Genomic DNA, 25,595 nt, shown 5'->3' on the forward strand with positions numbered 1-25,595 from the left:
CCACTCTAAAGATCAAGACGCCGTCTTGTATCCCGAGACGCCGTCTCGAACCAATGAGTCAGAAAATAATACGCGTTTTATAGACCTACCCACTCATTTTTCATCCACAAAATACACTCTTCTCTATTTTTCTCTGCCCTAACCCGAACCACTCTCCAAAAACCCTAATTTCTACTTCAATTTCGCGTTTCCTTCTTCAAATTCAAGCTTCAAATCATGAACTTTTTGGTATGGATACTCCATTTTTACACTTTTCTTTATCCATTACTTGAATTGTATGTCTATATATCTATAAATTGGTGAAGGATAAGTGTGGGGTGTTTGATTTGCATGATTATTGTTAAGATTAACATACCTTAGTAGTTTAATTGCCCTTAATGTGTTTATTTTGCAAAGATTACATGTTTTTAAGGGTTTGTTCATGATTCTAGGGTTTGTAGAAATTAAATCCGAATTTTGAGTGCATTAATTTATGATGTTGGGTTTATGTTTGATGTTTATGATTCTTGTGAAGTATTTGATTGTGTTGGTGATGTTGATGTCAACTTGGCCGGGTCGTTTTTAAAAGTTAGTGAATTTCTAAGCATATTGTGAATTGTAATGAATTTATGAAATGTGTATGCTTGTTTTTCATTTGTAAGGTCATGTTGAATCAAATAAGGGAATGGAATGCCATAATGTATGATGTTATAAGGTCATTTGAGCTAAAAGTTGTGAAAATTGTATTATGATTTGTGATGAATATGATTAGAATGCAAAGTTAAATGCTATGACCTATGACACAGCATACTTGAATCCTTTAGGTCCTAAGTTTGTGCTACTTTGTTAAGTTGTGATTTTCGTTTTTGAAAGTGTGTTAATGAATTCAAGTTGACTTTGGTTGACTCTGGTATAAACTTGTGAACATGCACTTTTGGTGTAAATGAATCATAATGCTTTTGAACTAGGAATTGAATGATGAAGTTCTCCTGCTACTCGGTTATGTTTTTAGCTAACATTAACACAACGGTTTCTATGTTCTTTTGGTTTGGTGTATAATGTTTTGCAGGGACAATCAAGCAGAGGAGGACAGGCAAAAAGAGGAAGGACAGCAGGTTTGGCTCCTCCACGACAACCACCACCACCACAACAACAACATCATTCATCATCGTCTTCCGGAGAAGAAGCGGAGGAGGATCTAAACGATCCTCAAGTTTGGTTAACACAGGTACAGAATGACGAAGACTACACCGAAACTTTTGAGAGAATAAACCGTAGGCCGATTAATGCCACTTGGTATTTTTTCTGGGGGCCATTGGAGGAGGCGGGCATGCGCCGACATGTTACTAATTTACTCGCCATTCCTTACGGTAGAGTAGTAGCCCACGCCTGGGAACATGTTTTTAGCATCAATGAACCAATCTACCCGGTGCTTCTTAAAGAATTCTACTCTACTATGCGGTTTAGCAATGTAAGTGATTATTTGTCAACTGAGTTTCTACGGTTTCGTCTAGGAGGCCAAGACAGGGGTTTGAGCAGTTTTCAGCTTTGTCGAACTCTGGGTATTTTTGAGGAACTCACCGACACACAGTTAGGTGAATACTTGAGGGCTTCTGATTATGTTGGCCGACATCAGTTTGATGACACTTCTTATTGGCGCAGAATTTGTAAGCCAAATAATGCGCCTGCACATTTTCGATCAAGCAAACACCGGTACAACGAAATCGCAGCCCGGGATGATAGGCTGCTTCATCGACTCATCGCATGCACGTTTAATGCGAGGATTGAGGGTAATGAGAAGGTGAAAACATTAGATTTGTGGATTATGGATCAAATCAAGCGGGGTTCCTATACCGACATTCCTGGGCTAATCGGTAATTATTTCCTTGCCATTGCGACTGAGACACGGCTACCGAAGCCACTTCTGGGGGGCACTACATAACCCGATTTGCCCGACACTTTAACATTGATTTCGACAGATTACAGGAATTTACGAGTGTGATGAAACCATTGAAAAAGGTTTTTTATATTAATGCCGAAATCATTATGAAAGACAGAAATGGGCATTTGGTACCATTTGTGGCAGCTGGTGCAGGTGGCGCAAGTGGCAGTGGTGTTCAGCAAGAGCAGCAACAGGAAGAGGAGGCGGAAATGGAGGCACAAACTAATGTTGGTGAACAGGTTCCGTGGCATCCGTCCCAATCAAGTTGGGACAGTTTGGTTGGTAGTGTTAATAACATGAGGTTAAGCCCGAACGAACAAAGGATGCACAACGATCGAATGTGGGATAGTCAGCAGCGAATGGAGCAACGACAGATTGCTCAAGTGCACGATCAGGGATGGATGAGTTATGGTATTGATTGGAATAACCATAACTCAGAGTTGTTTTATTCCAACCCCGAGCAGTACTATGGGACGACACGTCTGACACCCCAATATTACACGGATCCTCAAAACCCACCTCCACCTCACCCGATTTATGATAATACCGCTGCGTTGCAGGATGCTCGGAACAGATTTGAGCAGCAATATCCACGGGGGCGCCCGTACCGCGATGGTTCGGGTAATTATTTTTGGCCGTTTGATAACTAGGCCTGCGTGCCTATTGGATCATTTTGTACCTTGTTTTTAGACTATTTTATTTGTGTGATGTATTTTGATACAATTTCGGTTTGTAATAATATACTAATGGTGTGGTTTGATAAACGGATGTGGTTGTAAAAACACCGTTATTTTTTGTGATTTGTGTGGTTTGTTCATTTGTGCAGCATGATTGAACTTCAAAGACTGGCATTAAGTTCAGCGACATTTGATATTATGATGTGTGTATGATGATAATCGCGGACTAGACGATGCTCTTATGCTGGCAGTAAGTTCAGCGGCATCCGTCTACTTGTTCCATTATTTACAGGTTAAAAAAATTGGAAATTTCTACAATCACCCTATCACTTTGCCCTCTAAATTTTTTTTTTTTTTCTGATTTCATGCAATGAGGGCCTTGCATGATCTCAAGTGTGGGGTGGGGAGTAGAAATTTATCGGGAACTCGTTTTACTAAAATTAAGGCGTTCAAGGCAACATAACTTGTAAAATTGATTTTATAAAATTGATTTTAAAATTTATCGACGGATTAAGATCAGGTATAACAACCGAATTTCCGTTATAAATATAAATTTTTAAAAGATATTTTATAAACTTAATTGATTATAAGCTTATTTAAAAATTTTTAAAATTTTCAAGTAGCCTTAAAAACGATTAAAAGCCCAAAAACCACGTTATACACATTATGGTCTTAAAATCTAGAAAATAAATGTTGGTTTACATTTTAAATTATTAATAGTCTTTGAAGTTGCTCCATCATTCAATTATTTGAATGAAAATCCTACTAGTTTAGTAAGCTAACTTGTAGGTCACTTGTACCAAAACGAGTGTAAACCGTGAGAGAGCGGTGATTGTATAGCGTGGTCGGAAACCGGATCTCGCGCCAGATCAAAAACCCTAAGGGCGATCCTCATTGTTTCTCCTAACAAGGACAATGTTGCGTCCGACCACCTATTTTAACCAATAGGATGTATCTGTTCCATCCTCAAGGAAGTAAAGTCTTCCGAATGACACTTACTGATTCAATTCAGAAGATGTAGTCCAGACCAGTTGTAGGGTGACAAAAACTCTTGAAAAGTCATTACTAACATCGACTGGAAATCTACCAGGCCTCAACGTCAAACAGGGAAACTGGTAGTCAAGGTTTGTCTCAATGAGGGGGATTAACTAGTAAAACGGGGGGGCACCATGTATACACAAAATGTTAGTGATTTATCAGATCCCCGGAAGGATAACCTCCAGAAAGGTAATATATCAGCTTTTAAGCCTGATAAACTTCAATCTTTATGATTGACTTAACGGATTAGATGATTACCTCATGATTATCGATGATATCCGAACGTAATGTGTATCCTCCTAAGCACATTATTTTCTACCGATATCTCGCGATGTTAGGTACCGTGGGAGGGATTGGCTTGACCAATAGCGGGAAACCCGCACTCATTTTTCAAAATTCAGAAAACCCAACAAAATCGGAAAACGTGTCTAGTATTAAAAACTAGGATGATATTTTCAAAACCATAAAACGTTTTCATTAAGGTCCTGATTTCCCTAGGATCAAATTTTTCGGATATTTGGCTCTAATCTACCAAAAATGTGTGTGTGTGTTTCCATTGTGAATATAGCGTGCGTGTGATTTCAATAAAAGTGTGCTATACTTAAAGCGTGTGTTTCCATAGTGTATAGCGTGAGTGTGTTACTTAAAGCGTGTGTTTCATATAGTGTGAGTTGTGTTTCATTTCAACGTGTGTGTTTCGTGTGCTTCGAGTGATTCATGTAATATTTGTAATCTATATTGTGTGATTGTGTTTAATATTGTTCTACTTTGTAACGAAAGAATTGCTTGAGGACAAGCAAGGTTTAAGTGTGGGGTGTTTTGATATTGCTCATTAACATCATATATATCTATCGTAATATCACTTAAAACGCTCTAGAATCGAAGATAATGAAGGTGATCTACAAGTGATAAGCCAAGATGCGCGAATTTGTATCGGAAGAATGATTTGCAAAGAATTTTGATGATTTATGACATTGGTCGATCCCGATACGAGTTAGGGTCAAGGTAGCACTCGAAAATGATAAAACAAGGCTTCCGATATGTTAGGCTTCGTCCAAATGAGCTAATATTAAAAAGAAAACGAAACAGTGCCCTTTAGCTAAGCAGGACGCCGTCCAGGGAATGGGGACGCCGTCCTGCCCTTTGATGTGGGACGCCGTCTTAGACATTCGGGACGCCGTCTAGGTCTGTTTATCGGGACGCCGTCCCAAAAGCCGTCCTGCCTTTTGGGACGACGTCCCGTAGTAGGTGTACCCGACTTTTCTGCTTTTTACCTAATTTCTCCACTTTAAAACTTCATTTTTGGGACTGTTTCATAAGAGTTACGCACCAGAGAGTTTTAGAGGCGATTTTTAGGGAGCTATTTGGAGAATTCCAACCTCTTTGAAGAGGCTCAACATCAGGGCATCATCCATCAACATCTTCTTCATCCAAGAACTCTTGTTCTTGTAGGTTATTTACTTGTTCTCAGCAATGATTTCAGTTAATAATTTGATTGTATTGTTGTCTGTTACCATGATTGTTGGCTAGTTTCTATAATATTTGTCTAGATTAATAACCAAGGTATTGGATGTAATCTTATTGATTGAATGTATTATGCGTGATAGATTGAAGCTTGAATTAAGAACCATGCTTATTGTTGTTAAAATCATTTGTATCTAGTTAATTGATATGTTGTTGATAAAGAGAACTCTTGTTGATGTATCATATTGATTTACAATCAACTTGTCTTAGATTGATTGTTTGCTAAACCGGACCAAGGGGGTAAACTAGATTAAAATGGTTAAACAAAATAGGAATGAATTGTGTAGAGCGAACGCAAAGACAATTGTTATTCAAGTCTTTGATCTTGTTGATCAACTAGTCACAAACGAAAATGTCTAAGTAATAGGGAACCCTCGCTTAGTAATTCTAGTTTGAGTACTTGCTAAAGAGAACTCTTGGCGAGTCGATTTAGGTGATTAGCATACTTATAGTTATTTGATTACAAATACAAAAACTATAGTGAAAAGGGAACCCTTGATCTTGTTATTGTATTTGCGTGTTTATCCGAGAGAACTCTTAGTGAACATATTAGATAACTACACACATAATTATTCAATGAGGGCTTAATATCTAATTTACATCCAATACCGAGGGTAAAATATCTAGATAAACATTTCATCTCTTTGATTTAATTCAAAACTATCTTACTTGTTTTATTTGCATTTATTTGTATCTTATAAACCAAAAGACTAAAAATATTGTTTTTTACATTTAACCTTCTTTGATTTGGCTAAATCGTTAAAACAGCCACAAAACATAAAACTTGTACTTTTACTTTAATTCACTTAGTTAATCATAATATAGTTTCTAATTCTAGTTTGACTGATATAACTGTCCTTGGAACGATACACGGAACTAAACCAGTTTCTATACTACTACACGATCGGGTACACTGCCCGTTAGTGTGTAGCAATCTCTAAAACCGGTATTTTCCATACGATAATTCATATACCACTTTTCGCACATCAATCGCCAACACCAATTACATCACCTTCGCACACTGCTCGGTTTGAGTTAGCCAAAACTGACGATGGGACATCATCGACAAACACACGGTCATAACCTGATGGATCAACTTCACACACCCGAATAAAAAAGGAATCTGACCCCAGATTTTTTCTAACTTCTTTGGTTACATTGTCAAGTAACGAAGGGCCATCCAATTCTATAAAGGCGAAAGCAACCCCGATCTGTTTCAAATCAGCCGAGGATCTAGCAACAAATAAGACCTTGCCAAACCCTGCAGCTAGTTCTTTAATGTTACTTTTAGAAAAGTAATTGGTTGGAATACCAGAGATCTCGATCCAATTAAACCGAAAAAAACTAGTGGCACGAGTAGAAAAAGGAGCAATTGAGAGCAAATCGTCTTTCTGAGGGTATTCTGAGCAAATCTTATTAAGGTGTTCTTCATCAATACACGTCACAATATACCCGAAACAACCCCACTTAAAAATTTTATTAACGAGGACACCTTTTCGGGTTAAACAGGAAATCAATTTCTGATCACAGAACGGTCGATGATCTAACAATAGTGCGCACAACCGGAGTTTGTTCACGATATCATAATTAACACTAAGGTTCACCCTCAAAACTGAAGAACGTACCGTAGAAGAAGGTCTAGGAACAAGATTTCGGGATGCAATTCCGACAAATAATTTCTTGCCAAACATAGACACGCCATTCATCTTCCTAATTGCCTCACCTGCAATCACATTGGATTCGTAAGTCACGAAGGCGTACCGACTGTCGGACCATACCTTTAAATCGATGATATTGCCACATGAACTGAAAGCTTCTTGAATCTCCATTTTATTGTAACCCACTGGCAGTCTCCCAACAAAAACAACACCATTAGAGACCCTAGTGACCGGAGGTGCAAGACCAGGCTGAGTAGCGGCGCCGAAAAAAGGAACATCACTGACGGCTTTGAGCAGATCTCCAAACGAACAGGTTTCAAAAACCGGTCTATTAACTGGAAAAACGGGTTCACTAACATGACCGGCTAAAGGGTGTACCGTAGTAGCAGAGGACGGTGGAGGTGGTGGCGGTGGTGGGTGTGGTGGTGGTGATGGGTTGGTGGATGATAAAGGTGAAAAGAAGTTGAATTTTGAAATTCAAAAAATTGGGGATCTGATGAGGGAGACGAAGATGGGAGCATTTTAGAAAACTTATGTATCTCAACCTTTTAGTGGATTCGTGTTTGCGTTAAGCTCTATGTAAATGCAGCTTTAAAAGAAGGAAATTTCAATTTAAAAGTCACCTAAATTTTCAATCCATGAGTACCATGTTAAATACCCTCTATACTCGACACCTATAAACGCGATAAAAGTAAATTAAAATACTTCAATCACACAAAGATTTAACATGAGAGTAAACAAGCAACTTCATTAGCAAGATTCAACAACAATCTACATAGAACAAACTGTTAAATAAAGCAATCCATCTTGTCAATCAAGAAAAACAACACATAGAAATCAGGATCTACACGTACGATCACCATGACTCCATTTCTTTTATTTGATAAATTACATATCGATATGGTAATATAGATTATACAAAGCCAGTTAGACTCTAGTACCACCCACACCGGTTGTTCCTTTAACCCCGGTATCCGCCGGATGTGTTCCCATACCGTAATCTGTGTCACGGTAACCCGGCCCGTATCGGCTGCTGTAAAGCCCGGCGTGCACCAACAAAACGTATAGAAGCTCGGTGAACGTCAAGATTATGATAAATGCTTCTATCATCTTTAGCCTCCAACCTCTGTGACCGCCTACATTTATTTCCTTACATGCCAACCTACGTTATTTTTAAACATCAAATTTTTATAAAACGCAATCTCTGAAAGAAAACTATATAACTATTTGTGTCCACAGTTGACACATTTTTTTTATCAATTTTTCCAACAAAAAGACAAATCATATATATTTCACATTGTAGTGACTAAAAAGATTCTTACCTTTTGTGATGCCATACCAAGTGTCCACATTTATTATATTGCTCCGTAATTAACAAGAACTCTGTACGTAGTCTCATAAGTGTCTACCATTTTGACACAATTGTCCCATTAAAAATTTATTTCCAACATTGATTTTACTTGTTAACCATAAATAATTTGATGCTTTTTTCCTTAAATATCCCTCGATAAATTATAACAAAAAGTTTTAAATAATTTGTGTAAGTCTTTCATTAATTGGCAATTTACACAATATAAGTGAAACAAGTAAAATTGGTGGTGAAATATCAATTCCAAAATGTCTAGTATACAGTGTTCACATTAACAAATCTTAAAAAAAAAAAAAAATAAATAAAAATAAGTGAATGAAAATAAATTTTATTCATGGAAAATGATGTGATATTCTAATACTATGTGTCGAGTAAGATTTAAGAACGTACATTTTGAATGCGATATATAGAGAACAGAGAAACTATTAACGAAAAAGATCAAAAAATTATACCCGAAAGCAAGAACAGTAACGGCCCAAGCCACCAGAGAAGATGATCCGGCCGCCGCAAGACTATCATTCCTCCACGCCCTTAAATGATTACCTCCGGCGAACTTTGACACTATTCCAAGAACGGAAGCCAATATTGCAAACTCCAAAAAGAACTCTGTCGCACCATTCCCACCGAAACCTACAAATTAAAACAAATCAACACCGTTAATTCATAAATTACCTTACAGTTAATTAACCCACAAGCAAACCCAAAAGTAAAGCTTACTTGGATGATTAGTTTGGCCATTAATAAACCTATTAAGACACCAAGCTGAAAACCCTAAAGTTATAAAATACATCACCAAATTAAGAAACAACAATGGTGCTGCCAAGTTTCTTCCCACTGTTTGTGCCATGATTATCCACCAAAATCTTTAATATTTCCGACACCAAATCTTGAATTTAATTTTATTCTTTTAGTCTCTTGATCACTTGAAACAACCAAAACCAATTAATTTTTTGAATGCAAGTGAAACTAAAAGGTGGCGGTGAGATTTATAAATAAGTGGATGGATGTGAAGGTAGGTGGGTGAGTGGCAATAAAAATGATACGTGTCAAGGAATACCAGATTTGCGGTTAGGTGTACACGTGTCAGGTGGCAGGACACGTGGCAGGTGGTTAGTATAGGATTCAAACAGATTTTGAACTTTAGAAAAAGCTCAAGCTAGGTTTACCAACATTTTGAGATGTGTGTGTGATATGATGGTGGTGGACGGGGTCGACGTCACGGGTTGTGGTGCTGTCGTCATCATCGGTGAGTCGGTGGTATGTGGATAGTTATCTTGGTAACGTGTGCTTTGGTAACGTTCGGTTGTTTGTTAAGATTGAGTTGGAAATTGTGAATTGAAGTTAAAAAAATGTGATGGACAGAGATATAAGAGTAAGAGTTAATATTAAAATAAATTATTTTATATGGTTTCATTTATGAAGTGCAGTACATTATTCGTTATGTGACAATGTTAAAAATTTAAATCATAGAAACGAATTTAAATTTTGTATGGCTTCTTAAATTTAGTATGGCTTCTTCCATTTAGTCATTTAATTTTTTGTATATAATGTTAAAAATCTAAATACTAAGAAAGCGTCGGTTTAATATTCCTTAGTATATAATATATCTTTGATTTGATTAAAAACAATGTTGAAACTAATTAATTGGTATCCTTTTGTTGGGTTTTCAAAACAACTCAAAATGCTACAAAAATATGTAAATTGGTGAAGTTTAGTTCGTTTTAAATGCTATTTTCACCACAACATGATACAAAAGGGTTTCATGTTGTAATACAAAAAGGTTTCATGTTGTAACTCAGCTTTTGTATTATCAAAAACGGTTGAAAAACGACTAAAATTTTTTTAATCGCTATTAAGCTTGTTGATTTCGTACAGTCCATGTTACTGTCTTCCTACAATATTTTCTGATGTGCTTTTTTGCCCTAAAATAATGTATTTTGGGGTGAAAATGTTATGCTTTGAGTTGCATTAACTAAAACAAGAATATGGGCAAAAAATTCTGTAGTTTTGGGGTTTTTATGGATCGTTTGAGAAAACATTAAGCTAAACATGTAACTTGATATTTGGGCATTTTAATGGGGAAATTGGTCAAAATACCCCTGTTTTCAAAACTTTTTAACAATATGTACATAAAATATGAAAACTGCAAAATATACCATCTGCCCACGCATCACGCACCACGTATGATGCGTGTAACTTGGTGCGTGATGTGTGTCATCGATCTTTATATCGAGACAGCATGACCCTCTGGCGTAAAACGCCTTCTTCCTAGTGTACATGCATCACGCACACACCAAAACACACCACGTGTGTTAGTCTGTTCGTGGTGGGTGTGGCACTATGAAGAGATAATGGATTTCCTGACATTTTTCAGATGTTTCGAATTTTCAGGTTCAACTTTTCATGTCTTTAAAATAGTGCTCTACACAGAACAAGAACAAGAATAGATTTGATAGTTAATAATGATACACACTCAAAATGGAAGATGATTGGGATTTTCTTGCAAATATGTCCCAAAACGATCTCTTCGAACTGTTTCCAATTCCTGGAAGTTCATCTCAATCTCAACTTCTAACCAGACACCACCCCCGTAGCCGCCAACAACACCACAACCGCCAGTTCAACAATGTCCTCATGAGTATGTTGATCTTTGAAACAATATTTTAGGCCCTTCGGTATTCGCAAGGCTGGCCTTCGTCGTAGAAGTCAGGGTGAATATAACGAGGGTGAAAATCCGAGGTCAACCCAGGAATTTATAAGGCAAGTGATTGAAGAGACAGCATATGATGATAGCTTTGAACAACTTCTGTGGCTTTTGGCGACCCAGTGGGTGTATCCTGATGGTGGTAATAATCAATTGTCTTGTTTTTCAATTGTACATAAAGTTAAATTATTAAATTAAACGTGTTCTATTTGTGAATATAAGGGACTCGAATTTAGGAGCAATAACTGGTTGTATGAAAAAAGGGAAAATCAATAAGGTTGTTGTTCTAATCAAGTCTTGTGTTTCAAATGTATTGGGTGATCTATCAGTAGTGTTAAAAGTAAGATCCTCAATATGCTATGATTTGATTTTAATTATGCATTATTAATATTTTGTTACTTATACTTTTGTAACAACCCAAATTTTATACAGGGAAGGAACGACGTTCTAGTATGGGGAACGACATTCCAAAAGGTGGAACGACGTTCCAGAATCCAAGAACGCCGTTGTGTAATGAAGGAATGTGTAAAAAGTTGAACAAGCCATTTTGGGAGCAGTTAGGGAACGACGTTCTTTTAAGTGGGACGTCGTTCCAGAGTCACGTTCAGAGGAACGAAGTTCCAATTTCTGGAACGATGTTCCTATGCCAGATCAGGGTTTGTTTTGTTACTTTGTAAAATTGATGAGGGCAATTGGGTCTTTTCACATGTGAACGTCTATATAGCCTGAGACCAGATCTTATCCTCATTCTTATCTTCATTTTCACCAACCAAACCCTTCCTAGAGAGAGGAAGTGGGTTTTTAGTGAGAGAAAGCTTGAATGGATGAAGATGGTGGTGATTTTTACCCAAATTGGAGTTCATCTTGGTTCTTCTTGATGTTTCTAGCTACTAGCTCGGTTTTCGAGTTAAGGTAAACTCTAGATCCGATTTTATTTACTTTTATTTTGATTTGGGGTTAGGGTTTAAGTTAGTGTTGGGTTATAAACCCCATTTCTTATAGAATTGAGGGTTTTGTTGTATGTATTGTGTAAGTAAACCCGATTATTGTGGGTTTGGGGTTAGATGACGAATTTGGAAGTATTTGTCATGGTTTAGGTGTTAATCACTAAATTGTAAGTGTGTTAGTGATTTTGATGTTCATAAGAACATGTTTGTTAGTCAAAATGGGTGTTGACCTTGATTTGATGTCAAACTAGGATTTGGAGCTAGTGTTGGTGTAATAAGTACTTAAATACTTGTTTTATGTTGTTAATGGGTAGATTAAGGCCTAATCACTAGCCATTAGTGATTTTGGGTTGAATTTGACATAAGTCAAAGGAGGTCAAGTGTGTTATGGGTCAATATTGCACGTGTTGTAGTTTTGTTGTAGATGACGTTTTGAAATGATCACTACCTAAGTAGTAATCTAGTGTCGGGACCTAGGTTGGTCAATTTGGTGTCAAGTATAATTTGGGTTAAATTGTACTTTGTAGTGTCGGATTAAATTACCACCCGAAGTGGTAATTGGATTGTGTCCATTAGGTGTTAAAGGGGCGGGTTTTGGCGAGCAAGGTGTGTGTAGTGACCCGAACTTTTCCATGATTATATATTATATGAGATTAATATTTAAATGAATAAATGTTTCCAACATGTTAAGCAATCAAACTTGTTAAGACTTGATTAAGTGAAATGGATTTTGTGTTAATGTTTGACCACCCAGTTTGTCCGATGATTCACGAACGTTATAACTTGTATATGACATGATACTATATATATGAACATATATATATGTTTAACATGATGAAATGATAATTAAGTATCTCATTATGTATATTAACAATGAACTTTATACATAAAAGAAGACTACTAACTTAAGAAATTCAAAACGATATCTATACGTAACGATTATCGTTGTAATAACATCTTAATACTTATATATCATATTAAGACATATCAGTACATCATGTTATCATGATAATGTAACAATTTAACATCTCATTAAATATAATAACAATGGGATTAATTACATTTAACGAGATCGTTAACTTAAAGGTTCCGAAACAACACTTACATGTAACGATTAACGATGACTTAACGACTCAGTTAAAATGTATATACATGTAGTATATTAGGATGTATCATTACACTTTTGAAAGACTTCATGACACATATCAAAGTACTTCTACTTAACAAAAATGCTTACAATTGCATTCTCATTCATTTTCATCAACAATTCTACTCGTATGCACCGTATTCGTACTCGTACAATATACAGCTCCTAGATGTATATACTATTGGTATATACACTTTAATGATCAGCTCTTAGCAGCCCTCATTTAGTCAACAAATATGTGGAACCATCATTTGGCAACTAGCATGAATTATTACACTAAAAATCAAATTACAACTTGCTTATATGGAGACCATGGATCACGTTTTTCTTCACCTCACACACACTTGCATTTTTCAATTTTCATTCATCCATTTGATCTCTCTCTTGTTCTATGATGATGTTCTAAGTGTTCTTCATCATATTCGTCAAAATCTACATCAATCTAGCTCATAAATCCAACCTTTGGTCAACCTACAAACCAACTACTCAAGAACACTTCAATAACACTTTCAAGTTTACTAGTTTACTAGTGTGAGAGGGAAAATCCTAGAGAGAGAAACTTCATGACTTTCAATTCGCGAGTGAGGATAGACGACGAGCATGAAGGATAGGAGAAACAACGAGGAGCAAGAAAGGGAAACTACTACAGAGATCGATCTACGGGAGTGAAAAAACCCATTCTAACTTCATATATGTTCTACAACTTTCCTGAAAATTGGGGGATCAATGAATTATGGAAGACGTTCGGTAAGTTTGGATTGGTCAGAGACGTTTACATCGCAAGAAAGAGGTAGTTTGAATTTCAAATAGATCTTGTACCCGGAGCTGCACCAATAGCTCGTGCGCCATATAGACTCGCACCTAGCGAAATGAAAGAGTTACAAAGTCAATTACAAGAACTTTTGGAGCGTGGTTTCATTTGACCAAGCACATCACCGTGGGGAGCCCCTGTTTTGTTTGTCAAAAAGAAAGATGGTACATTCAGGTTGTGTATCGACTACCGAGAGTTGAACAAACTTACCATCAAGAACCGTTATCCACTACCGAGAATCGACGACTTATTTGATCAGCTGCAAGGTTCGTCAATTTACTCGAAGATTGATTTATGTTCGGGATATCATCAAATGAGGGTGAAGGAGGATGATATTCCGAAGATTGCTTTTAGGACGCGTTACAATCATTATGAGTTTATAGTTATGCCGTTTAGATTGACTAACGCACCAGCGGTGTTCATGGACCTCATGAACCGAGTGTGTGGACCATATCTTAACAAGTTTTTCATTGTTTTCATTGATGACATACTTATTTACTCAAAGAATGATCAAGAGCACGAAGAACATTTGAGAAAAGTGCTAGAATTGTTGAGGAAGGAAAAATTGTACGCTAAATTTTCAAAGTGTGCATTTTGGTTGAAAGAAGTTCAATTCCTCAGTCATATAGTGAGCAAAGAAGGTATTCAAGTTGATCCGGCAAAGATTGAAACCGTTGAGAAGTGGGAAACACCGAAAACCCCGACGCAAATACTCCAATTTTTGGGATTGGCTGGTTACTACAGAAGATTCATCCAAGATTTTTTCAAAATAGCAAAACTCTTGACTGCATTAACGCATAAAGGGAAGAAATTTGAATGGAAGGATGAGCAAGAAAGAGCATTTCAATTGTTAAAGAAAAAGTTAACTACGGCACCTATATTGTCATTGCCTGAAGGGAATGATGATTTTGTGATTTATTGTGATGCCTCAAAGCAAGGTCTCGGTTGTGTATTAATGCAACGAACGAAGGTAATTGCTTATGCGTCCAGACAATTACAGATTCACGAGCAAAATTATACGACTCATGATTTAGAGTTGGGCGCTGTTGTTTTTGCATTAAAGACATGGAGACACTACTTATATGGGGTCAAAAGTATTATATATACCGACCACAAAAGTCTTCAACATATATTTGATCAGAAACAACTAAACATGAGGCAGCGTAGGAGGATTGAATTGTTGAATGATTACGATTTTGAGATTCGTTACCACCCGGGGAAGGCAAACGTGGTAGCCGACGCTTTGAGTAGAAAGGAAGAGAACCTATGCGGGTAAAAGCTATGAATATAATTATTCGTACTAACCTTACTACTCAAATAAAGGAAGCACAACAGAGAGTTTTAAAAGAGGGAAATTTGAAGAATGAAATACCCACAGGATCGGAGAAACATCTTAATGTTCGGGAAGACGGATCCCGGTACAGGGCTGAAAGAATTTGGGTACCAAAGTTTGGAGATGTGAGAGAAAAGGTAATTAGGGAAGCACATAAAACCATATACTCAATACATCCCGGAGTGGGAAAGATGTACAAAGATCTTAAGAAACATTTTTGGTGGCCGGGTATGAAAGTTGATATTGCTAAGTACGTAGGAGAATGTTTGACGTGTTCTAAGGTAAAAGCTGAACATCAGAAACCATCAGGTCTACTTCAACAACCTGAAATCCTGGAATGGAAATGGGAAAACATTACCATGGATTTCATTACTAAATTGCCAAGGACTGCAAGTGGTTATGATACTATTTGGGTAATAGTCGATCGTCTCACCAAATCAGCGCACTTTCTACCAATGCGAGAAAATGATAAAATGGAAAAGTTAACACGACTATACTTGAAGGAAGTCGTCTCTAGACACGGAATACCAATCTCTATTATCTCTGATAGGGATGGTAGATTTGTTTCAAGATTTTGGCAGACGTTACAACAAGCATTGGGAACTCATCTAGACATGAGTAATGCCTATCATCCACAAACTGATGGGCAGAGTGAAAGGACGATACAGACCCTTGAAGACATGCTACGAGCATGTGTTATTGATTTTGGAAACTGTTAGGATCGACATCTACCGTTAGCAGAATTTTCCTACAACAACAGTTACCACTCGTGTATTGAGATGGCACCATTTGAGGCACTTTATGGCAGAAAGTGCAGGTCTCCGATTTGTTGGAGTGAAGTGGGAGATAGACAAATTACGGGTCTGGAGATTATCCAAGAAACTACCGAGAAAATTATTCAAATTCAACAACGATTAAAAACTGCCCAGAGTCGACAAAAGAGCTACGCAGACAGTAAAAGAAAAGATATAGAATTTGAAATTGGCGACATGGTCATGCTTAAAGTATCACCTTAGAAAGGCGTTGTTCGTTTTGGAAAAAGGGGAAAACTAAACCCGAGATACATTAGACCAATCAAGATTATTGATCGTGTCGGACCGGTAGCTTATCAACTTGAATTACCGCAACAATTAGCTGGCGTACATAATACCTTTCACGTCTCGAATCTGAAGAAATGCTTAGCTAAATAAGATCTCACTATTCCTTTAGACGAAATTAAAATCAACGAAAAACTACAATTCGTTGAAGAACCCATCGAGATTATGGATCGTGAGGTTAAAGGACTTAAGCAAAAAAAAATACCAATCGTTAAGGTTCGATGGAATGCTCGTAAAGGACCCGAGTTCACCTGGGAGAGTGAAGATCAGATGAAGAAGAAATACCCGCACTTATTTCCAGATGATACGTCAACACCTCCAACTGCTTAAAATTTCGGGACGAAATTTATTTAACGGGTAGGTACTGTAGTGACCCGAACTTTTCCATGATTATATATTATATGATATTAATATTTACATGAATAAATGTTTCCAACATGTTAAGCAATCAAACTTGTTAAGACTTGATTAAGTGAAATGGATTTTGTGTTAATGTTTGACCACCTAGTTTGTCCGATGATTCGCGAACGTTATAACTTGTATATGACATGATACTATATATATGAACATATATATATGTTTAACATGATGAAATTATAATTAAGTATCTCATTATGTATATTAACAATGAACTTTATACATAAAACAAGACTACTAACTTAAGAAATTCAAAACGATATCTACACGTAACGATTATCGTTGTAATAACGTCTTAATACTTATATATCATATTAAGACATATTAGTACATCATGTTATCATGATAATGTAATAATTTAACATCTCATTAAATATAATAACAATGGGATTAATTACATTTAACGAGATCGTTAACTTAAAGGTTTCGAAACAACACTTACATGTAACGATTAACGATGACTTAACAACTCAGTTAAAATGTATATACATGTAGTATATTAGGATGTATCATTACACTTTTGAAATACTTAATGACACATATCAAAGTACTTCTACTTAACAAAAATGCTTACAATTGCATTCTCATTCATTTTCATCAACAATTCTACTCGTATGCACCCGTATTCGTACTCGTACAATATACAGCTCCTAGATGTATATACTATTGGTATATACACTTCAATGATCAGCTCTTAGCAGCCCTCATTTAGTCAACAAATATGTGGAACCATCATTTGGCAACTATCATGAATTATTACACTAAAAATCAAATTACAACTTGCTTATATGGAGACCATGGATCACGTTTTTCTTCACCTCACACACACTTGCATTTTTCAATTTTCTTTCATCCATTTGATCTCTCTCTTGTTCTATGATGATTTTCTAAGTTTTCTTCATCATATTCATCAAAATCTACATCAATCTAGCTCATAAATCCAACCTTTGATCAATCTACAAAACAACTACTCAAGAACACTTCAATAACCCTTTCAAGTTTACTAGTTTACTTCCAAGCTTTCAAATCCATTCCAAGTAATCATCTAAGATCAAGAGACCTTTGTTATTTATAGTAGGTTATATATCTTATTCAAGGTAATATTCATATTCAAACTTTGATTCGATTTCTATAACTATAACTATCTTAATTCAAGAAATCTTACTTGAACTTGTTTTTGTGTCACGATTCTACTTCAAGAACTTTCAAGCCATCCAAGATCCTTTGAAGCTCTAGATCATTTCTTGTCATTTCCATTAGGTTTACCTACTATACTTGAGGTAGTGATGATGTTCATAACATCATTCAATTCATATTTATAAAACTATCTTATTCGAAGAATATAACTCGTAATCACTAGAACTTAGTTTAGTGAATTCTAAACTTGTTCGCAAACAAAGTTAACCCTTCTAACTTAACTTTTAAAATCAACTAAACACATTTTCTATATCTATATGATATGCTAACTTAATGATTTACAACCTGAAAAAACGAAGAACACCGTAAAACCGGACATACGCCGTTGTAGTAAAACCGGGGGCTGTTTTGGGTTGGAAAAATAAAAACTATCTTAATCTGTAAATTTAAAGTTTGTTTTCTGGAAAAATGATATTTCATATGAACATGATACTATATCCAAAAATTATGGTTAAACTCAAAGTGGAAGTATGTTTTTCAAAATGGTCATCAAGATGTCGTTCTTTCGACGGAAATGACTACCTCTTTCAAAAAATGACTTGTCACCTGTATTTCCGACTATAAACTTATACTTTTTCTGTTTAGTTTCATAAATTTTAGTTCATTATGAAACCATAGCAACTTGATTCACTCAAAACTTATTTATAACGAAGAAATTATAGGTAAAACAAAATTGGTTAAAATTACTAGTTTTAGCTACGAAAATTTTATAACAAATCTATACTAACCACAACTTAACTAAATTATAATGTATTATACATGTATTCTAACATATATTATGTAATTTTGATAGACCATAGATACGTATACAATGTTTTGACATATCATATCGACGTCATCTATATATATTATTTGAAATAACCATAGACACTCTATATGCGGTAATGCTCGAGTTAGCTATACAGGGTTGAGGTTGATTCCAAAATAATATATATACCTTGAGTTGTGATCGAGTCTGAGACTTGTATAGACTGGGTCGTGGATTGATTCGAGATAATATATTGATTTATTTCTGTACTACTAACTGTGGACAACTAATTGTGGACTAGTAATGTTGGACTGTTAACTTAAAAAATTTAAATCGTTAAAATGTAATAAAATATGTTGTGAATATATTTCGATCGTACTTTAATATGTATGTATATATTTGTTATAGGTTCGTGAATCGACCCGTGGCCAAGTCTTATTTCCGACGAAGTAAAAATCTGTGAAAGTGAGTTATAGTCCCACTTTTTAAATCTAATATTTTTGGAATGAGAATACATGCAGTATTATAAATATTTTACAAAATAGACACAAGTACGTGAAACTACATTCTATGGTTGAATTATTAAACCGAATATGCCCTTTTTAGTCTGGTAATCTAAGAATTAGGGAACAGACACCCTAATTGACGCGAATCCTAAAGATAGATCTATTGGGCCCAACAAGCTCCATCCAAAGTACCTGATGCTTTAGTACTTCGAATTTATCATGTCCAAAGGGAGTCTCAGAATGATGGGGATATTCTATATGCATCTTGTTAAGGTCGGTTATCAGGTGTTCACCATATGAATGATTTTTATCTCTATGCAGTTTGCGAAATGCCTGATATGAGATGGATGTTTATAAAAAGAGAAATCTTGTGGTCTATTATTACAAATTGATATACATATAGGTTAAACCTATAACTCACCAACATTTTTGTTGACGTTTTAAGCATGTTTATTCTCTGGTGATTATTAAGAGCTTCCGTAGTTGCATGCTAAATTAAGGACAAGATTTGGAGTCAGCATACTTGTATGATAATGTTTAAACAAAAACTGCATTCGAAAAATAAATTGTTTTAATATATTATCGTAACCCATTATGTAATGGTCGTATGTAAACATTGTACTTTAGATTACCATTATTTGGTAATCTACGCTATGTCTTTTAGACCTTTATCGATAACGTAAAGGTTATGTTTTGTTTTAAAAATCGAATGCAGTCTTTGAAAAACGTCTCATATAGAGGTCAAAACCTCTCAACGAAACCAATTAATATGAAACGTTTATAATCAATATGAACGGGACATTTCAGTTGGTATCTGAGCGTCGGTCTTAGAGAACCAGAAATTTGCATTAGTGTGTCTTATCGAGTTTGTTAGGATGCATTAATGAGTCTGGACTTCGACCGTATTTTTCTTTAAAAACGATTGCTTAACACATTTGTTGTGTGACAACTCGGAAATTTCTAACCAAATTTAAACTTTAATCTTTATATGTTTCCGACACGATAAGCAATATTTGTTAAGTTAAATTGCAAGAATTTTAAACTACGTTCATACATTCATTCAACCTCGACCATGTTCCAAAGATTCACGAACCATTAAACGAATATGATTATATATGTATATGTGTATATATATTATAACTTGAAACGTAAACAAAATATTAGATTAAATACTTTATATGATTGTATCTGTTTCAAAATATTTATCAATGGAATTAGAAGACAAGATCAAATGATTGAATTATCAGATATATTGAATTATGATTACAAGTCTCTGTTGAAAGGCACACGTTGATTTGAGAAATCTTTCCGTTTTAACAATATTCGGAAAATGGTAAAGTGATTTATAAATAAGAATAAATTGTCAATCATTGAGAACTAGACAAAGGATAGTGGAAGATTGAATCTCATAAAGACTCGATTGATCTATTTAGTTTCAAACGTACAAAAACGTTTTCAGTTTAAAAAGAACTTTATTATTAAAACGTATATAACTTTTATAAATATCTAGAACCACTTTTGACAACTCATTACTTAACTAGTATGATAAAGATAACGATATTTATATTTTATTTTATTAAATATATATAACGATTTAAATTAATATTATATATATTTATACGCGTATTATACGTACATAGTTTTATACTTTTACTATACTTAAACTTTACCTTTACTTTATTTTTATTTTACTTTAACTTTAATAATTCACTTTAATAATTCATACTTTAATAATTCACTTTAATAATTCAAAAATCTATTATAAATAGAATTCAATAGGTTTCATTATTTCATAGAAACTTGAAAATATTTTTCTCTAAACTCTCTCAATCGATTTACATATATATATTTACTCCGTATTATTTCAAGATATTATTAGTATACATAAAATATTACGACGGAGTGCTGTCCGAGTGATTTCGAAATTGTTTTTCGAGTAGGATAGGATTAAGGAAATTATGGGTTATAGCTATGGAGGTGATTGAGTATGGATCATGGGTATGCTCGTGAGGTCAATATAGTGTTTATCATATCCGTTGCATCTACGTACCTTTCCTGCAATATTGAATCTCAATATTGATACGTGAGTACTCATAATTTAACTTTTACATACTAATAGTGTATCCCTGACTAGTGCTCGAGTATTTAGGATTATGCATGCTTGTACTTTTGATATTGCCCTTAGACAGGTTAGGTTGAATATTGAATTAGTTACACTTGCGGTTGAGATAAGGTATAAGATATGCATGTCCTTGGAAAGCTAGCGAAAAATTAAGGACTTTTCCTTTAGATATCGAATGATTTCGATGAACGGATTAGAAGTTATAATCAATTGAATTTTCTATATTTTTATTAAAAATGATTATTATCGTCGTTTTTATCGTCGTTCTAGTTTTATCTTATTATTATCATTATTATTATCTTTATCAATAAAATAGATTTATCATTAAAAATTGTTATTTTTTTTATTATTACTATCGTTATTATTGTTAAAGTTATAATTAGTATTATTATTATTATTATCTAATTATTATTATTATTATTATTATTATTATTATTAGTATTATTATTATTATTATCATTATTAATATATATATCATTATTTAAAGATGGATATTGTCATTGTTATTATTATTATTATTATATTACTATATTATCATTAAGATAATTATTAGTATTATCGTTAAAAATGTTATAGTAACTATCATTATTAATATTAGTGTAATTAAAACAAATATTTGTAACACCTAATTATTTTGATTACTATTATTATCATTATTATGAACACGATATAAAAGACGATTAAAAGCTATTAAACGAAACGATTAGGAAATAATGGGTAAGAGTATCATGATGAAATTAAAATATTATAAGATATTGATTTAGATAAAATTATCGTTCTTATTATTTTTATCATTACTATTATTATTAAAATTATCGTTAGTATTAAAACTATCATTTTAACAAAAATTATCATTTTAATAGAAATGTCATTGTTACTATAAAATATCATTATTATTATTATTATTATTTTAAATAGAATTATTATTTTAAAGATAATATTAAAAATTATCGTAAATATTAAAGTTATCATAATTAGAATTATCGTTTTATCATAATCTCATCTTAGTAATTATAAATATTGATATTTTTATAATAATTATTATTATTACAAAATAATACAACTTTTACTTACTATCATTATAGATATTATTTTATCAAATAAATATGTGATATAAACATATTTTACTACGTGTAATAACTTACTTTAATAATACCTATCATATTATCTTTATGATATTAAATGAACCCTATAAATTTTATTACTTAATATATATAAAAGTATATTTTATTATATAAATATAATATAAAATTTTATTTATTAATAAATAAATTATATTATTTACTCTAATAAATCTTTTAAAAATATTTAAAAATATAAAACGACGATATTTAAACTATATATTAATCATGTATAAATTTTTGGAAATTATTTTGAGTCAAATTTACTTTTGTTGACTTTTGCATATTAGTCTCGAGCATTAAGATTGTGGTACACTATGACTTGACCTAATTTGTTAGACAAATATTGACCAACACATAAATATATATAATTAATTTAGGTTCGTGAATCCGAGGCCAACCTTGCACTTGTTCAATGACGTTATATGTATTTTTACTACGAAATACAGTATGGTGAGTTTCATTTGCCTTTTTACCCTTTATATTTTTGGGCTGAGAATACATGCGCAACTTTTATAAATGTTTTACGAAATAGACACAAGTACGTGAAACTACATTCTATGGTTGAATTATCGAAATCGAATATGCCCCTTTTTATTAAGTCTGGTAATCTAAGAATTAGGGAACAGACACCCTAATTGACGCGAATTCTAAAGATAGATCTATTGGGCCTAACAAACCCCATCCAAAGTACCGGATTCTTTAGTACTTCGAAATTTATATCATGTCCGAAGGAGGATCCCGGAATGATAGGGGATATTCTTATATGTATCTAGTTAAGGTCGGTTACCAGGTGTTCACCATATGAATGATTATTTTTGTCTCTATGCATGGGACGTATATTTATGAGAACTGGAAATGAAATTCTTGTGGTCTATTAAAATGATGGAAATAAATGATTATGATAAACTAATGAACTCACCAACCTTTTGGTTGACACTTTAAAGCATGTTTATTCTCAGGTGTTAAAGAAATCTTCCGCTGTGCATTTGCTCATTTTAAAGATATTACTTGGAGTCTTTCATAGCATATTTCGAAGAACGTTGCATTCGAGTCATTGAGTTCATCAAAGATTATTATTAAATCAATTTATAGTTGGATAGTGGATATTATGAAATGGTATGCATGCCTGTCAATTTTTGATGTAAAGAAAGATTGTCTTTTAAAAACGAATGCAATGTTTGTAAAATGTATCATATAGAGGTCAAATACCTCGCAATGTAATCAACTATTGTGAATCGTTTATAATGTATATGAACGGGTCCTTTCAGTTGGTACCAGAGCGGTGGTCTTAGCGAACCAGGTCTGCATTAGTGTGTCTAACTGATAGTCGTTAGGATGCATTAGTGAGTCTGGACTTCGACCGTGTCTGCATTTCAATAGTTTTGCTCATCATTCTTGTCGGAAATTACCTGCTTATCATTCTTAGTCTAGACACATCTTATTGCATTGATTGCATGAATAGTGTATAGACAAAATTCATATCTTACCGTATCTGCTAATTCATATCTTAGCGTATCTGTTACTGTAAACTTTGCCTGACATATTCCGTAAATTCCTCCGTAATCTACGAAACCTTTTGCTCTATATAATTAGAATACCACCCGATAGCCGGAAAATCATTTCATATCGAAAAATTCTTTATTCAATCGTACGAAATGGAATTCGTCATTAGTTCAAGTCCCTCGGATTCCGAAATGGAATCCCACTCAAGTTCCGAAAGCAGTGTGACCGGAATGGATCAACCAATTAGTCATCATCTATTCTGGATGAATTGGGGATGGGTTCGTAGCCTCCTTAATCATTGGAGACAAGAAGAAGGTGATCCCTTCCATCCACCACATTTCCCTCTTGGCGAAGAACCTGAAGCACTTACCGGCGAACCTATCCGAAACACCATTTTCTCTCTTATTTCTAGAGTATCTCGTCACGATTACATACTACACCAAATTCTAGATTTTATTTATCCGCTCGTCCGAACCGACAATCACCCCGGTGTAATAGAAGAAGTCAACGAGCTTTGCGCTCGGGTAGTGGCTTTGGAGAATATGGTGCAAAGGTTACAAACACCAACAGCAGCACCAACAGCATAAACAGTACCCCTATCAGCAACACCAATAGTACCATCACCACCACCAACAACAACATCCACATCCCACACCGCAACATCACAATATGTATCTCAAACATCAACGTCATACGCCCTGTAAATATCCAGGAATATCAACAACAACAAACGATGAAGTATTAATTCATAAACTTCATTGAAGAGATATCTCTGCGGCAGTTATGTAATCTCCAAAATCTTAGAGATTATTTAATTCTGACCGTAAATCGGATGAGTGAACGGAGATGGTAGAGTAGAAACTTTGATCGAAAATGGTGTACGATTTACAAGCTAGAATTGTTTTACCAACAACATCAACAGGACCGTAGCATCATCAACACAGTCAGTGCCGTCAGTATCGTCAGAATCAACAGCACCTGTAACATCACAAACTCTGTCAGTTCAAGAATCATTGTGGACATTATTACGAATCAACAACAAATATATTGTATCAACGAGTTATGAAGTATTAACTCATTTCCAATCGAAAGATTTATATGTATAAATTTTTAAACCATAATAAATCTTCCCGTACTAAGCTATTATGTGTGAATCTTAACTACTCAGTTAATTCATATTACAAATATGCAATGATGTACGTCCTTCGTCCGCAACTTAACCATCGTTAATTACAATCTCTGTCTCAATTCAATAAAAAAATCCAATTTATAATAAATCAAGTGTATTATTCGAATATATGTTTGATTTTACGCTTTCATCATCGATGTACTCGAAACTTTTCAAATAACATCATTCGTACCTTGCGAAGTTCACAAGAATTTCACGAAAACCAACAAATAACAAAGTAATGATTCATAATTTCAATATTATTGAAGAAATACTTATGCAATTTATAAAGTTTTAGGGATTACTCAATTCTAGTTCCAACCATAAAACAAATGAGTTTAATTTAATATTAACTCATTAAATCTATATTACATCTAAAGAAAATATACACATATATTTTCATAAAGACTGTAATAAACATCTTTTGTACAAAATATTAATTGTGAATTTTTTTTAACGGGTAGGTAATACCCGAGAGATATATAAATTCACAATTAATATATTACATTTTTCAAAACTGATTCAGCAATCATCAACTATACTCCCTACTTTCACAACAATATCCATTCTTTCGTATAAATCAA

General features: G+C 34.2%; 1 protein-coding gene across 1 annotated transcript; it reads right to left on the reverse strand.

Annotated features, from left to right (window-relative positions):
- Positions 1–7,745: 7,745 nt before the first annotated feature.
- Positions 7,746–9,125, reverse strand: LOC139904338 (membrane protein PM19L-like). Its single transcript, XM_071886274.1, has 3 exons — positions 8,905–9,125; positions 8,640–8,817; positions 7,746–7,980 (listed from the first exon to the last, which is right to left on the reverse strand). The coding sequence occupies exons 1-3, from the start codon at positions 9,032–9,034 to the stop codon at positions 7,746–7,748; spliced, it is 543 nt and encodes a 180-aa protein (XP_071742375.1). The 5' UTR covers positions 9,035–9,125.
- Positions 9,126–25,595: the final 16,470 nt, after the last annotated feature.

Source organism: Rutidosis leptorrhynchoides, chromosome 4 (genome assembly GCF_046630445.1).
Source record: "Rutidosis leptorrhynchoides isolate AG116_Rl617_1_P2 chromosome 4, CSIRO_AGI_Rlap_v1, whole genome shotgun sequence".
Lineage (NCBI taxonomy): Eukaryota > Viridiplantae > Streptophyta > Magnoliopsida > Asterales > Asteraceae > Rutidosis > Rutidosis leptorrhynchoides.

Excerpts from the sequence above, each read along its gene's own strand:
- LOC139904338 (XM_071886274.1), bottom strand. The coding sequence starts at position 9,034 with ATGGCACAAACAGTGGGAAGAAACTTGGCAGCACCATTGTTGTTTCTT. Across the intron at positions 8,818-8,904 it reads TGGCCAAACTAATCATCCAA|GTTTCGGTGGGAATGGTGCG; the intron begins GTAAGCTTTACT and ends TTTAATTTGTAG. Across the intron at positions 7,981-8,639 it reads GTTACTGTTCTTGCTTTCGG|GTTGGCATGTAAGGAAATAA; the intron begins GTATAATTTTTT and ends AAAATAACGTAG.